The sequence below is a fragment of the Dromaius novaehollandiae genome, chromosome W (assembly GCF_036370855.1).
Source record: "Dromaius novaehollandiae isolate bDroNov1 chromosome W, bDroNov1.hap1, whole genome shotgun sequence".
Classification (NCBI taxonomy): Eukaryota; Metazoa; Chordata; class Aves; order Casuariiformes; family Dromaiidae; genus Dromaius; species Dromaius novaehollandiae.
The window spans coordinates 49,370,564-49,387,391 of NC_088130.1; the positions used below are offsets into that span (position 1 = coordinate 49,370,564).

The 16,828-nt window shown below is 36.9% G+C and overlaps 1 protein-coding gene across 2 annotated transcripts in view; it reads left to right on the forward strand.

Moving 5' to 3' along the window:
- LOC112995758 (3',5'-cyclic-AMP phosphodiesterase 4D) overlaps nucleotides 1–16,828 on the forward strand; it is a 604,531-nt gene that overhangs the window by 161,324 nt on the left and 426,379 nt on the right. For both annotated transcript variants that reach the window (XM_064500988.1, XM_064500989.1), the window contains exon 3: nucleotides 7,308–7,543. In XM_064500988.1, the coding sequence (XP_064357058.1) occupies nucleotides 7,308–7,543 (236 nt within the window). The remainder of the gene's footprint in view (nucleotides 1–7,307; nucleotides 7,544–16,828) is intronic.

Sequence of the window (16,828 nt, forward strand, 5' to 3'; positions counted from 1 at the left end):
CAATTTAGACCTTAGACTTGAGGTTTGCCAGAGATGCATCTGTGCCATCCTTGTGAAAATTTGCCCAGGGATCATCAGAGTATAAACTTTGGGAAAAAAAGTCTGATGATTCTGCCCTCAGGGAGCAGACCTGGGCATGCTGCACATCTTGAACATCTTGCATCTGCTTCTCTTTGGAGAAAGGGAGGAACAGGACATGACATGTATTCTTCCTCACCAAGAAGAAACTACATTGTACACATGCTCTGCAACCTTTTGCATGGACGTTTCTGCTGTGTAAAGCTATGATACTCGCTTCAAAACATAAAAGCAACTAGGGATGGGAACATGTTACAGGGTCTGGAAGAGAAGGGACAGTCTGGGAAAGAAGCAGAGGAATGAAGCCAGTGTCAGTGTCACTCCTCATGATGGTAATGAAAGAAAATTAAACATTACATGCACAATTTTTCATAAAAATCACTCAGGTGGAAAGTCAAGCACTCAAAAATTAGGTAATGCCAGAATTACCTTTGCAGGCTTCACTTGTGTCTTTTTGTCCTTTATACTATACTATATATAGTATATACAGTATATATATATAAAATATATATAGTATATATAGTATGATAGACTTTAATGACATGATCACATATTCTCTTAGGCAAGACTTCTGCTTCACTAAGTTTGTAGGCTAAAGCTGCTTGCAGGATCAGTAATGGTAGCTATAGTCTTCGGCGCATTTGTTGCAGAAGGTTAAAGACATTTAGCAAATATGTTGGCAGATTTGAAGAGAAGGAAACAATGGTCTGAAAGTTAAGATAATAGGCTGTTACTCTAGAGATAGCTTCCTTCTACTCCTGGTACTACTATGTAACACTAGATAAATTGCTTAAAGAAAACTTGGTCACTTCCTATTTTCCTTCTTTTCTGAATGTCCACCATGAGCTTGTAGTGTTGCTTGCAGACATGTTTAGCTATACTCCTGCAAATTAAAGTCAGAGAAAATATGCTTGATCATATTAAGAGCAAGCTAATGTGAAGTATTCTGAAACTCTTATTTCCCGAATCAGTCATGCAACACTAGTGACTGTTTTTCAGCTTATCTCATTGTGTCTCTGATTCTTGCCTATAAAAAGGGAATAATGACATCCTTGTATCTTCTGTTGATTTTATGAAGATAAATCAATGCCCGTGAAGCACTTTGCTATTGTGATGATAAGCACCTAAGAAAAAGCTCATGAGGAAAAAAATTGTGTGTTTGAGATAAGACTTGTGTAGTGCGTAGTAAATAAAGCACGTAGTCACAGTTAGTAGTGAGGGGAAATAAAATATCAAATAGCTACTCATTAAGTGAGAAGCATCAGTTTCATGCAATGAATAACACAAACACCTTGTGGAAAAATGGACGTACCGCTTCTGTGGTGAACCACTGTTCTGTAACGTGCATACACAAGGTGATTAAATTCAAGTAGTACAAGCAGCTGCTAATCTGGCATTTTCTATTGTTCAGGTGTACAACTTATCAACCTTATTAATGGTGTTTTGGTAGGTTTTGTTTTGTCTTATATAAACATGCCATATGAGAGCAATTATTCTTTTTCTTTGAGTTTTTGCGTGTCTAAAAGAACATGCAGAAGGACTGACTTGTGCCCTTGTTTTTTTATAGTTTTAAAGTTAAACTTTTGACTGCCATTTAAAATATTTTTACAAAATAATATACTTTTATACTTTTTCCTTAAACAGGAGATATTTATTATTATTTAACCTAAATCTGTTTACAGCATAGTTTAAACCTTATGGGGAAGTACATTCAGGATACTTCTTGTTATCAGAATACTACAATTTTAATTACCATGTAGAGAGATTTTTATTCCTGTTCATATATGATACTTAGTTCTATCCAAAGCTAAGTTGCTCTTACACCTTACTTGTTAAAAGGGTTACAGTGGTGGTAACTGCCAGCAGTCTTAGTGCTGGTCTGTTGTCAAGTGCAGAACTTGCTGGGTATGATAACCATCTTTTAGTCAGTGAAAGAAGCAACTGAAAGTGCTTTATAGAGTAACTATCCACTAACAATACATGAGACCAATCAAGCTAGTAACACTATGCTAAGAGTAAAATTTCTTTGGAACTGGCTAAAACCTAGATGGCAAGGTGGTCACAAAAAGCACCAGGGGCAAGCAGGGGCAGCCAGGGGAGCACCTTCGCTGTGGGCCTGTGAGAAAGCAAGAGATCTTTATTACATAGAGTGATAGCTGCAAAGACAGATTTAGAAATTAAAAGGAAGAAAAGTATTTGTTTTTATTATTGCATTCAGAGGAGCTAGATTATGTATGTTTTTCTTTGTGAATAAAGAGTAATGCAACAAAAATGGTGATTTAATAATAAGCCTATTATTCTCCTAGTAAAGAAATTTTTCAAAATTTGGGCTTCTAGAACACATGGGTCAAAGCACCATGAGACTTGTAAATAAACACAAAACCTACCACCTTACATGAATAAAAAAGCAGAGCCTAACCTTGTTAGGATGTACATTTTGATGTAAATAATTCACCAGTTCAGCTCTTGAGTTGAAATCTTGAACTCTTGGAGCCATAGATAAGGGTTGTTTTCCTGGTGTTTAAAGATATTTCTTTTATGTTCAATAAAATGCGTTAAGCAGTAGTTCAATGAAAACATTTTAAAAGGTATGATCCTAAAGTGAGATCAACTTTCCAGCAGTCAGAAAGGCAACATAAAAAGAATAAAAATACCATATAATATAAGTTCAGGCAAGCAAATAAGAGTTCTCACCTGTTGCTTCTGTGAACTGGTTTGCAGACCGCATCAAGTAGGCCATTCAAACGAACTGAGAGACTTTGCCTACAGTTTAGAAAAGTTGAAACATAATAGGGAATTAATTGCTTGGCTGCGTTTGCAAGTGCATGACTTTTTTTTTCTGGCTAAATAGATTCTGCCATGCTTTATTGCAAAGTTCTTAGGTTTTGTCTCTGCAAGTCATCAATAACTTGCCATTGTGTGGTGACTCTGAGGTGTGTGTTAGAAGCTGTCCCCAGAACTGTGATCTGTGAGTGATGGGCAGTCAAGGGTCATATAAAAATGTTAATGAGTTGTTGTAATTAGTCTTTTATTATAAAATATTTATTTCCTAAATCTGATCCTTGGTTAGTCTCACAGTTCACCATCATCTCTGTCTTTTTTCAAGGGCACACTATTCTTGTGGGTAACTGATATGGAGAGTCTTTAGGTCTTGCTTATTATGAGTTCATCTTTTTCTTGATCAATCATAAAAATAGTTAGAATGGCTGTACAAGAGAACCTTAACTGGCCTGTCCTTACACCCACCATAATGTTTTTATATTTCCTTGAGTTCATGAACCTTCCACAATTTTTCAGTATATCAATATAAATTATTAAATATAAATATGTTATTTAAATTCACCAAATCTTAAGAATTTTGCAATTACTGTATTTCCATATTCATGTTAAAGAAAGAAGGAATACTGAATTCCATTTTTTAATCCTATAAACATCAAATAAATATTCCATATTTTTGCATTTCAATATATATACTGCCCTAATAAGGATATCAGGCAAGCCAATTTCTTTCTTTTTATCATAAAGGTGGTCTTATGACACATTATCATCCACTTTCTTAAAATCTATTTTATATATATGCACATAACCCATCTGTCTGACATTCATGTGTTATTGCAGAGAGTGTTGGTGCTGAAAGGTATGTTGGGTGCTGGTGCTGTGCTGATTTTGATTTCTGTGCTTCTGGAAATGGTATAGAGGCAGTGGGAAGATGGCCATCACCAGCACTGTTGTTTTTCATATATTGCTTGCATTTCTGAAAATTCAGATCTTCTACATCACCTTTAGATTTTCAGTTGTTTGTTGTTTACCTTTATCCATCTTGTAATTAGGACCTCATAAAAGTATCCTTTCTACCGTCATGTAACTACATTCTTTATAATTAAAAGATTCTATTTTTGTTTCTGTCAAACTTACGAGTAGTTTTCTTGTCCTTCATACAGTGTTACCACAGTAAATATTATCTACATTAAGATACATGTCCTGCTCCATCTTTTCCACAAAGCTACACAAATCTTGCTGTTTGGCATCTCTTTCTCATAGTCCTTATAATGAATCAGATTCTGAATCCAAAGACAAATGTCTTTGCCCTCAGCATCTGGCTGGGAACTGCTAATGAGCATATCCACCATGGAGGGTTGATACTGGAGCCCATACTGTGTGATTGTAACATGTTGGCATTGTCAAGCTTGGCAGAAGCAAATGCTCAAGCTGTCCGCAAGTAATCTGGATGATGGCATGGAGTGACATCAAATATGGGAGCAAACTGCCAGCAAATGTGCAGATGACCCTCAGCAAGGGAGAGTACCTGCATGCCAAATGGTGGAGGATTGGGCCAGCAGGAGCCCCATGAAGCTAAGACAGGAGAAGTGCAGGGTTTGGCACCTGGGTGGGTTCACCCAAAGCACTCACACAGGCCAGGGAGTGACTGGCTGGGTCCCAAGCCTGCTGAAAAGGGCTTTGGGGTTTCAATGGACCGCAGGGTGGAGATGAGCCAACAGTGCACTCTCATCCTACATACGGCAAACTGCATGCCAAAGTGACTGTGGCCATCAGGTCAAGGGAGCTGATGGTGGCCCAGGAGAGGACAACCAAAGTGGCTGGGGCCTAGAGCACAAGGCTGATGAGGAGAGCTTGAGGAAGCTGCATGTATTTAGTGTGGTGTGGAGGAGGTGAAAGGCAATGTCATTGCAAAGGAGCCTGCAACTGCTTGAAAGGCAGTTGCAAAGGACGGTAAAGGTAAGCTTTTTTCAGTAGTGGCACGCTGTGCAACACGGGGCAACGGCTAGTGATTATGGCCCAGGAGGATCAGGTTAAGCATCAGAAAGAACTTTTCTGTTAGGAACGTGGTGCAGCACTGGAGCAGGTTACCCAGGGAGGCTGGGGAATCTCTGTCCTTGGAGGTTTTTGAGACTCAGGCAAAGCCATGGCTGATGTGATCTGGTGTTGCTGACAGGAGTGTTTTGAGCAGGGGGTTGGACAGGATGACTTCAAGAGGTCCCTTCCAAACAACATTTCTATGATTCTGTGAGTAAACATAATTCTTATTGCAACTATTATCACAAATAAGGCAAAACCAGTACTGCATTTTTTTTTTTTTTTGCCAAATGAAGTAGAACAAATTCGATCAACATTTCCTAGTTTTGATATATGAGTGTTTGTACTTGAATAGGTGGCCTGTCTTTCCACATATTGAGTTAATTTGCCATTGTCGCTAATTGAAAAATACATTAGGTACCAATCATTTGATTTCTGCAAGACTTGGTCCTAATACTGGGTTGGCATTCTTCCCTTCCCTTACAGTCTCCACATGCTGCAGGCTTCTACCTCTTCATTTTTTCACATAAGTCTAAAAGCAAGTTTCCCAATGGGTTCACTTTCTCAATTCAGCAATCTCATTCTGATTGACCTGCAATTCAAGGATTTTTATGTTTTAAAGACTGCCAAAAAGTCAGCTCTTCGTCAGTAATGAAGTGGATCAAATAACCTCATGTGAAAGATGATTTTTAGGTCTGATATCAATGTTTTCCATTTCTTGAGGGGCTATAATTACTTTCATTTTTATTTTTTAACTTATTCATCTGTCTTGAATATTCACTATGCACACACTTCAAATACAAGCCTGAAGTTATACTACTCCCTGGATGACTATAACACATTAATTCTTATAGCATTTTTATAGTGATTGATTTTGCTGTTGATTTATTTCAGAGTGCATGCATTAATGCACACCGTTTTATACTCCTTGTTTTTTTAAAATACATTACAGCTAGATTAAGAAAAATAGCTATATTATGAATTTAGATTTTCTGATTAAAGATTTAATTAGAAATAGTTTGCTCGCAACAACTGCTTGAGCTCCAAATATAAACTGAGCTTATTAATATTACTCATTGTGAAAGGTATTTCATTAATGACTCTCCCTGTGTGCACAGAATACATTGCCATCAAAGCTTTCCTTGCATGTGTGTCAAGCTTGCTTTATTTTGTATACTGTATATAGCATACCACACCTGTGAACTCTAGTTTGACAGAAACAAATACTCCGTGTTGCGGTCTCAGGTGACGGTACTGGGACTTTGAAGCCACTGATACCTGAACTGGATGGAATAGTACATAGCTATATATGCTATATTCATAGTAATTAGTTTTGGTGTAGAAAATCTTTGGACTTACTCAGAACTTGGGTTTCTTTATGAGAATGTCACCAAGTCTGTAGCTTCAGACAGTGGTGTCTGTACTGGGGAATTTATTAAGAAATGGTATGAAACTTCATATAAGATGAGGAAAAAAAATCCAATTTTTTCTCATTGTTACAAAAGGCTTCCCAGAATATTTGTGATCTCAGAAAACTATTTTTTGAGATTTTTTTCTTAAAATGGTGAGCAGTTTGTTAGAAGTTCCAAAAATTTTTCAGATTTTTTTCTCCCCTTTATATCAATATCATTTGGAAATTTCTTTCATAGATTGACTGTCATTCTTCCTTCACCTGGAGATTTACCAGGGTTTTGGATGTTTAAACTTAAAAAAAAAACATTTTTACTAATGTTTACATTTGAGATTTCATTAGGGCTTGACATTCAGAAGTTTTGATTATTTGCCATTTCAATGGACTGCATTGGTTGTTTTAAGTAGTCATCACTGTTTGCATGAAATTGCTGTGTGCAAGGGAGAAAGGTGAGAGTTGGGACAGTTGGAGAAATCTTTTAAAAATATTTAATAAGAGAATTTAAGGTGAATTTGCTCATGTTTTTAGTCCACAGGTGTATAGTTCCAAATCTTTGACTGCTATTTTTATTTTATTGTTATTGGTATCTGGACTCACTTGGACTCTCAAAATATAGACAACTTCTAGGGAAGCAAGCATATTGTAGGACGGAAATTTGTCTAATATACAGAACTCTTGTCCCCCATCCAGGTATAAGTACATATTTTAGATAGCAGAGTGTCTTAATTTGTTTTTTTTAAAGCCCCAAATCAGCTAAACACTAGAAATGGTTCTCTTTCCATCTACTTGTATTAGGGTCCAACCACATATTTTGCTTTCCCACAAATATGGCTTTTTACTTCAGTTTTTCTTTTTTTTTTTTTTTTGCATTTTCTCAATAATTATAGTAAAGTCTGAATAATATGCCTAAGAAATTAAGCTATGGAAAGGAATAAAAAGTGTTATCAAATTTACATTATGGGTATTCTTTTACGTGAAAGGTGTTTTTTTGCCTTGATCATAGGTTTCAGAAGAAGCACTGCATCACAGCACTGAGGACGAAGACTTGATCCAGGGAATGGAGCCCTATCTTGTGCGGAGATTATCATGCCGTAACATCCAGCTTCCACCTCTGGCTTTCAGGCAATTAGAACAGGCTGACTGGGATAAGAAGAGTGATACTGAGACTAACCCAAGGCCCACAACTCTCCCACTGAGGATTCCTCCTCTGATTGCCATTACGTCTGCAGAGTCCAGCAGGTAAGGCCCAGCAATTTCTTCTTGATTTGACTCCTGTATTTTCAGCGGTAGCAGTTGCAGGACAGCAGATGCAGCTTCCAGGACAGAAGCTTATTTATTTTACAAAGTCCCAAATAAAGCTGTGGAAGTCATTTTGTACAGTTTAGTAATATTGGTTAAAAATAGGAATAAAATATTATATAATATCTAAATTTGGCTGCAGCTCAGTAGTACTGCTTGTGTATTTTTTGGTCATGTCCAAATACAAGCATTGGGAAACATTTTCTCTGGGCATTACTAGTACTTCATATTCAGAATATAAGACTTACAGAGGTTATAGAAATAACTATTTTCTGGAGTATTACGATAAAGACAGGACTTGTTTTACACAGAAAATATTTTGCATAATACAATTTTAAAACAAATTTCAAGGAATTGTGAGGACATTTTGCCTGCTCCTGAATGTCTAGATTATTTATATTCTGCATAGTTGAATGTATTTGGTTGTAGTGATTTTATTGCTGTTATTATAGTTTCCTCATATTACACCTGTGACTTCTTGCATCATTCATGTTTTCTAAAGTAACCTTTCCTGCTCTTAAATGTTTCTGATAACATCATATTTTCTGTTGTTATTTTCCAAAATGTGAATTATTTGGTATGAAATCGTGGCTAACGGTGAAGGCACTGTAGCAACAGGGTGTGATCCAAAACAGTAACTTGGGTGCATGTAGGGAAAATGAGAGACAGACATGTGAAGAGCTGAAATTGAGGACTTAAGAACTTGTGGCTGTATTTTTAGAAAGATAGTGTATTCTGAAAACTGTAGGTGTGAAAGAATGTATCGTGGATGAGAAACAAACAGAAGTATTCATGGATCTTTTACTACGGCAGAAAAGCATCTGATACTATGTTTAAATATAACATCACCTCCAGAGTCTTATTCCCATGTGAATATCTTTGTTTCTGAAATAGGCGAGACCACATTGACCACAGCCATAGAAGGATGTAAACATTTAGCTATGGAAAAGATTTCAAAATTTTTGAGGGATGAATAAAATGTCATTTAATAAAGTTTAAGAGATAGCTTGTTGTCTTGATTGTTCTGTTTTCTACCTATGGAGGCTGGAGAGAAGATTATTCTGAGATCTGGAAGGAAAATAGGTGCAGGGGCACTGATTACGGTTCACAGTTCTGACCTTTCCAAACTTTAGAGTGTTTGACTTTGCAACTTCAATAGCATTTGTGATGCCCCATGTAAATGGTGTAACATACAGGAGGTATTCTGTGTTTTGGAGAGATTTTGTGGCTTTTAGTAACACTAACTAAAAATATATATATATATTCCTGATATGGCAGAAAGTCAGATAGCAGAATGGAAAAGAAATACTCCTGTCCTTTGAAAACATGAAGTGAAAATGTGATTATAGATTTCTAGAGACTGCGCTGTTTTCTAGGTTGAATTCAAACATGGACTAGCAAGACAGCTGGAAATGTATTCAAGTAAGTAACAAACATAGAACATACTGGTTATTATGGGTAGCTGTCTGCTGTACCCAGAGAATGATGACTTCTGTGAGAGGCTTTTCTCTTTGTGTGGAACATACAGACATCTATTATCTATTATCTATCATCTATTATCTATTGTGGACATTGAGATAACTTTTTATCTTGTCTATGCCTTTCATTCCTGTGGTTATTAGAATTTGTTCTGAAACTGGACAAAACAAGGTTTATCTACAAGTAAGTTTTATTTCTGACAGAGAAACAGCAAATCTACAGATTGTTGGATGGAGATGCCAGGCTGTTGCCAGGCTGTTTAAACAAACAAACCCAAACTGAACACAACAGCAGAAATAATTATGATTTTGATGTTTCTTTGTAATATAAAATCTTTAGCTCTTATGATTCTTAGCTAAAGAGCAATTATGCTGCTACAGGAAGAATATTGTTTGGGAAATTAAATTTCTTTAGATATTTAATGTCATTTTTCAGTTTTTAGCTCTCTTGAGCAGCTGTGCATATCCCATTTAAATGATCATAATGTCAGCCAAACAGCTGGAGAAAGCCACCCTTGCTACACAGGCTTCTTGTATGTGTGACAGTACATATATTTTGGGCACCTGTTATGTATGTGGAAATACAGCTTACCTCCTTAAATCAGTAAATTTATGGAAATATGCAACTGAGATAAGGACCCCGAAGTGTGGTTGGAAGATGGGAGGATTCCTATATTCAGTGGACAGGTGGAGGCAGATGAGCTTTTGGGTCTTAGAAACTCATTCTAAGAAAGAAGAATTTCACCACTGAAAATATCCTAAATTGCAAATGTATGTTTCTGGAGGACGAATGCTAAAACATCCCCAACATGGCACTTTAAGGCATCTTACATTATGATTTAAGTGCCAGGATTGTGCAAAACTCAGAACAATGGCAATGGATTTCTTTTTGAAAATAAAATATGGATTCTATTCTTAAGCACGTGCACACACACACACACATCCTCACTTTTTCTCTCTCTTTTTATCTTTATGAAATCTCAGGTTTGTTTCTGGTTTTTACACTGGCTTTGTACAGGGATGAACTACACTGATTTAAGCAGACTTACTCTTAAAAAAAGAAAGAAAGAAAGAAAGAAACAGAATAGATGAAAGAAAACTAGAAAGTAAATGTTCAGTGGCATGCCTAATGTTTCTCTAAGTCTTTTGCACTTTGTAAATTCTTAGTCTTCAGACTCTACAAAGAAACATCACAGTGACTTGTCTTTTTCCCTTGTAATTTCATTCCAAGCTTTTAGGATGGTTTTGACCCTGATTCTAAGTTTTGCATCCATATTAATCTGAGAAGGTAATAAAATAATTGTTAAGATGAAGGATTTATTCATCTTGTATTAAAGTTTCACATGCGAATGCTATCAGGAGCTATGAAAACAAGTACATGCAACTGATAGTTTGAGCCTTCTGCTGATAGTAACAGAGTTATATTTATTAAATGTAACAAATTGCCAGGCCTTTTATTTGGAAGATTTATTTGGAAGATTAGTAGGCAGTTGCTTTTGATATTTGAGTTCTTCCTTTATTTTTTTGTTTAAATAAGCCATTTGTTTAGCCTGTGTATCTAATTTTATATGTACTAGTATTATTCTTGTTAGAATATCAATATTTGACTTATGCATGTGACCACGTTTTAAATTTTGACAGTTTTCTTCAAATAACTAGAACTAAGTTTACCAGCAGTTTGATATAGATAACAGCTGTGATGTGGTTTAAGAAGAAATGCAGAGATAGGAAGGGAATGGTAGCAGAATAATTCCATTTACCCCAAAGTAGATTTTAAAGGGATAGGGGAGCTGCTAAAGATGGAAACTCTTCTGTTTTAGGACAATTATAACACTAGAGGTTATCTCCTCTATAAAAAAAACTTTCCAAGGGAGATTTACTTTTCTCTATGTTTGTTTTGTCCAATATGCACAGCTCTACCTCTGACTCAATGCTTTCATTATATAAATATTTGCTACAGTTAGTATAGTACCTAAAATTTAATTTCTTCCTTCAGATGCTTAGATGTGGTTTACAAAGACAATTGGTCAAGTCTATATGTTATGGTAGGATTAATTTGTCCACCTGTAAAGCTTCTTGAAATATGATGAAAGACTTTCCAGTCACCTCTCTTACAGAACCAATCTCTTTGCACTGTTTAACTCAGAGGAAGAGATGGAGGAGAAAAAGATAGACTGGGATGTAGACATTGAGTTGGCTGGCCCAGCACTGGCTGGCCACTGTGAAATGCGATGGCATGTATGCATACCCCACTCCAAGCAGTGTACGTCCAGGGTGTCAGAAGCTGAGGTAGCCCTTTGTTTTCCCTTTAAAGATGGCATTTTCAGTGACAAAGGAGTGAACTACCACAGTGTTCAGCAGTTCTTCTGCAGTCTTAATACACATGACTGATAGAATATGGTGGGAAATATTGTGTTAATTAGCTGTAAAGTTCGGAAATGGAAGTGTGTATCATGTACTTGGAGACTTTGTTAAAAGGCTTGCTTAGTTATTAGTTATTTTGGAGTTGAGATGTGGTTAGGAAGACTTATAGTACAAAGTATATAAAATAAATTGCTGAGTTTCATCTAGTTACCTGTAATGAAGCATATATAAGGTCCCTTCTAACTATGTATCCTGTTCTTTGCTCAAACATTATTTGTGAGAGATTATTATAATTGTACTGCATAAGGTTTATTTTAAATTGCTTTTGTATTGCTTACGTACAACTGGAAGTGTATATATTAATGAATTCATGAGACTTTTGGGAGCTACAAGAGTGACTTACATGACAGTTAATTTCTGAAGAATCTTTTTTGCAATGTTCCTTCTTTCCCAGTTTATCAGTTGCTCCTTAAATTAAGTTCATGGGGGGAAAATCTGTGGATTAGATAGGCACTATACTGCTTCAAAAGAAGTCATCAAAACTCTCTGCATTGGATTTCAGATTAAACATTGTTTTAAAATTATCTCTGAATTTTCTTTCTGCCATTTGAAGATGTGTTCTTATACTTTTTAATTATTGCAGATTGTGAACCACCCATTAAACTTTTTGTTTTCTGTTTTTGAGAGGAAATATTAGAAAATAGTTATTAGAATCATCAGTGTAAGTTCAATACTATGGAAGTAATGACTAACAGTACTAATTTTCGGACTAAATGCGCATTAAGAGACATTAAGTATCTCTTGCTCTCGCATTGTCTTCCTCCTCTCAGAGCAATACCTCAAAGACTAGATTTTGTCCTCTGTACTCATGGCAAGAAAACCTTTTTCAAATGTTAAACCATGAAAGTGTGTGAATGCTGAGCTATAATTTTGCTGTTATTCACTTATTATACCAGGAAGGTGTTTTTAAAACAACAGCTAGAATTCTAAATTTTGATTATTCTTTTAAGGAACTGAGTGTTAGAGAGAGATGATGAAAACAAGCAGATTAGATCTTAGCAGAGTAACATGTAATAAAAATAAATACTGGGAAAAAACTACTCTTCACATTTATCTATTTACAACTCAGTAGGGTAGTATATGTAGTGAAAATAAGTGGGAGCTATGGCTTACATAGTGCTGAAAGAGAGATGGAAGAACATTTGGTTTATTTTTAAACTCAGAATGATGATCTCTGGGCTGCCAAGCTGTAACTCTTCTCAGGCAACTTCTCGTGGGTTTAGGCTGCTTTCAACAGCTGCTGTGTTCTCTGACTCACCTGCCAGTAAGAATAATGAACAATAACACAATAATTCTTATCACTTTTATTGCACATTTCTTTATTTTAAAAGCATCATAAACATGAGCTAATCTTCATGCTACCTTTGGGAGATCAGTTAGGGAGCAAGTACTATTATCTTCATTTTATGTATAGGAAGGCTTGTTTTCAAAAGGATGGTGCAACTGGCCAAGGCTATTGAGCAAACCAATGATAAAGCTGTGAGCAGAACTCAAGAGCTTTTGGCTCCTGATTTTGTGTCTAGACTATACTACTTTCCAGAAAGCTGTTGATATAGCTTGCAAAAAAGAATTGGTGCCTCAAGGTTACTTCAACCTTAAACGATAAACTTAGTATGCCAAAGAGAATTTTCCTGACCTCATCTGAGAAGGAATGTGATTGTTATTAGTGGGAGTTAAATGCCTAACTGCTGTTATGCACCTGAACCCACAGTGAATCTAGGTTTCTATTACACTGTCTCAGTCTCTCAGAATGCTATCTGACTGCAGTGTCTGTTACAAAGAAAAGCATATTTAATTAGCATGCAAACCAAAACTGAGTCAGCATTTAAGCTCCACTCCATCAGTGGGAAAAATCTGTTGGAAACTGTGATGCTAAGTAGAAGTTAGAAGCCCTAATGCTTTGTGGAATCCAAGCCTTGACTTTTAAGAGAGTCTTCTCTGTGACCAGCATCAGCACTTCCCATGTAGCTGTATGTATTCTGGAATCATTCTGGAGAACAACTTAAAAATAATTCTGTTGATAAAGATTTGCACCAGCTAGGTGCTAGACAGAGATAAGGAAGTTGTGAAGTTGGCAGAACCAGAACACTTGTTTTCATTCTTAATGTGTGTGGAAGACTTCAAACCCCCAAATTACCTGCACCTGCATCCCTGCAAAAAAGGATTACTTTAACTTATGTCTAGAATTGAGTTGAGGATTTGGATCTGATTCACTGGTAGACTGTAGAGCACTGCATGTACTGCATCCAGTCCAGTATTAACCATGCTGAAATCCTTTTTAAAATTCATAATTTTGATCAACTACCACAATTTTATGTGGCAGTGGTAAGATTTCCTTTTTTCAATAATAAAAGCGACTTCTTTGCAGCAATATTAATATTGCATAGATTGGAAACAGATATTACTGTAAATTGTGGGTGAATAGCGTGTGTATGTATTTTCTAGTTTAAGAAAAAATCTACACTTACTATTTGTTTAAAATATGCATTTTAAAATATATCTTATCATTAAAAGTAAGTATTTGAAATATTTTAGAACATCATATAGTCCTTTTTGGCTGTGGAGTTGTATAATTAGCAGATAAACTTTGAGAAAAACTTTTAAAAAGCTAGGTAACAGTGGATAGTAGTTTGAGCTGAGGTTATTTTGTTTTAGGTGTAGAACTTTGTATTTGCCTATGCTGAACTTCATATGGTTCCTGTAATCCCATTCCTCCAGCTTGCCAAGGCTCTGTGAATGGCAGCCCTCCAGTGTATAAAGTGCTCCCACCATCTTGGTGTCGTCTGCAAACTTGCTGAGGGTGCATTACATCTCAGTGTCCAGACTGTTGATGAAGTTGTTAATCAGTCTTGGCCCCTGTATTGACTCCTGGGGAATTCTGCTCTCAGCTCACTGCCACTTAGATTTGGAACCACTGCCCTGTACCTTTTGAGCCTGGTGGTCCAACCAGTTTATTGCCCACCTTGTAGTCCATTCATCTAGTCCATATCTTTCTAGCTTGGCTGTGAGGCTTCGATGGAAGACTTCGCCAAAAGCCTTGCTGCTGCTCTCTTGTCATGCGCAGAGCCAGGAATTTCTTTATGAAAGGGAATCAGGCTCATCACACATGATGATGACACTTGATAAATTCATGCTGACTGTTCTCAATCACCTTCCTGTGCTTCATGTGCTTTAAAATATCTTCCATGAGGACTTGCTCAATAATCTTTCCATGGACTGAGATGAGGCTGGAGCAGCTTGTAGTTCCCTGGGTCCGCTTCCTCCCCTCTTTAAAAATGGTCATACCTTTACCTTTTTTTCTGGTCACCGGGGACCTCCCTCATCACCAAAACTTTTCAAAAATAATAAATAGAACATGGCCTCGTAATGACATTGGCCAGATTTGTCAGCGCCCTTAGATGTATTTCCCATCATCCCATGAACTTGGATACGTCCTTTTTGCCTGAGTAGTCCCTAATTCCCCAAAGTAGTACCCTCCACTCCCCAAAACCTCCCTTCTAGACTGAACAGCCTGGGAGGCCTGAGAGCAGACCTTGCCAGTAAAATAAGGTAAAGAAGGGTTTGAGTGCTTCAGCTTTTTCTATGTCCGTCCTCACTTCATTGCCTGCTCCATTCAGCAGCTGGCCCACATTTTTCTTTGTCTCCTTTTTGCTGTTGATGTACATGTAGAAGCCCTTTTTGTTGCCCTTTATCTCTGTTGCTATTTTCGTCTCTAGCTGAGCTTTGACTTTACTAAGTCCATCCATAAAAACTCAGGTGATGCCTTTGTATTCCTCTTTGGAAACTTGTCTCTGCTTCTAGCTCCTGTATGCATGCTTTTTGCACGTGAGCTCAGTCAGAAGTTCCCTGTTCAGCCAAGCTGCCCCCTTGCTATTGTTTGTAGCCCTTAATCACCTTTTTTCCAGAACACTACAGGGAAGTGAGTCACTGGCCTGTAGAAAGAGCTGATTGTGTAGGATTTTTATGATAAAATATTATTTTAATTTTCAATTATTATTACATTCTGGTATGCCTCCCATAAAAAGGAGGAATTTCCTGTGTGACTAGAGTTGCTTCACTGTTTTCCTGCTTTTGCATTCATATCGTTTGGTGCTCTTGTGTGTTAAACAGAGTAAGAGACTATCTTCTTGTTTCATTGCTGATTTTATTGTAGCTATAAAGTGGATGTTTGGTCATTTGCTGCTGATCTCTTTAAATCATTTCTCCTGATAATTCTTTCTAGTCTAATGTATTTTTTTTTAGTGACTCTAAGGTCATTCACACATTGCTCACTTGTCTGTTTAGATGGTTATTGGTGCCAAGGCCCACAGCTGCAGTGGCTCACCTTGCAGGGAAAGCTCAAAAAGTAAAAGACTGCTTTCTAATTATACGTGGTTGAAGTATGAGGTATGGGAAGACAGGGAATTTGCTGAGATTGACTTTACTTTCTGTACCGTAAGTGGAGGAGATATGGCATTAATAGTTTTTAAAAGATGTATACCTTTCAGGCATTGTCTGTTTTGGAGCAGTTAGTTAACTAGAAAAACAGTTATTCTGGTAAAATATTTCTGTGGGCAATCAGCCAAACTCAAGGCCACACACAATGTTTGGTTTACTGTCGAAAACACAACGTAAAAAAGAGATGCTTAATAAAATAAGCTCTTAATATGTACTCTTTCATTATGCCATATTTGTGTCAATTTAGTGATGACAAAAGAAATCAGAAAACTAATCTAATTAGAGGAATATATAGTGCTTTCCTTACAAAGATTTTTTCATGTTGGAAATTGTCTCTTTAGATTAGCTTCACTATTGGAGATATCTTGGGCTCTTTCTGATTTGCATTTCAATCATCCCTACAGCAACAGCTTATAAATACAAACAAGAAACCTGCTTGAATGTCACAGACACATAAAGCTGGGGGAAACATGGGAATTACTTTAAGAGAGCGATCCAGCCGGCAGCTGTGGGTGAATCCAGCCTATAGGACAATTGCATCCAAGCTGTCTTGGCCTAGGAGGAAATGGTGAACAGTTAGAGGAGAGCACAGAGCCCAGCAGCCCAAAGCTGCCACATGTGGCTGTGCACACCATGGTGCCTAGCATCTAAGCAGCCACTGCATCCCTAGGAGAGAAAATCAAAGTAGAAGCATATTAATCTTGAACATTTACATGACCCAGTCTCTCTCCAGTGCTGTGTGCATAGTCGCTGTTACGTAATCTCTGTTAATGCTGATTACGTGCCATATTTTTTCTCGTGAGTTCCTTCACTAAATATGTGCATATGACAGGTGGTGCTCAGGCAACGGATCTGCATTAGCAAATCAAGCTGTTGTCAGCATAGT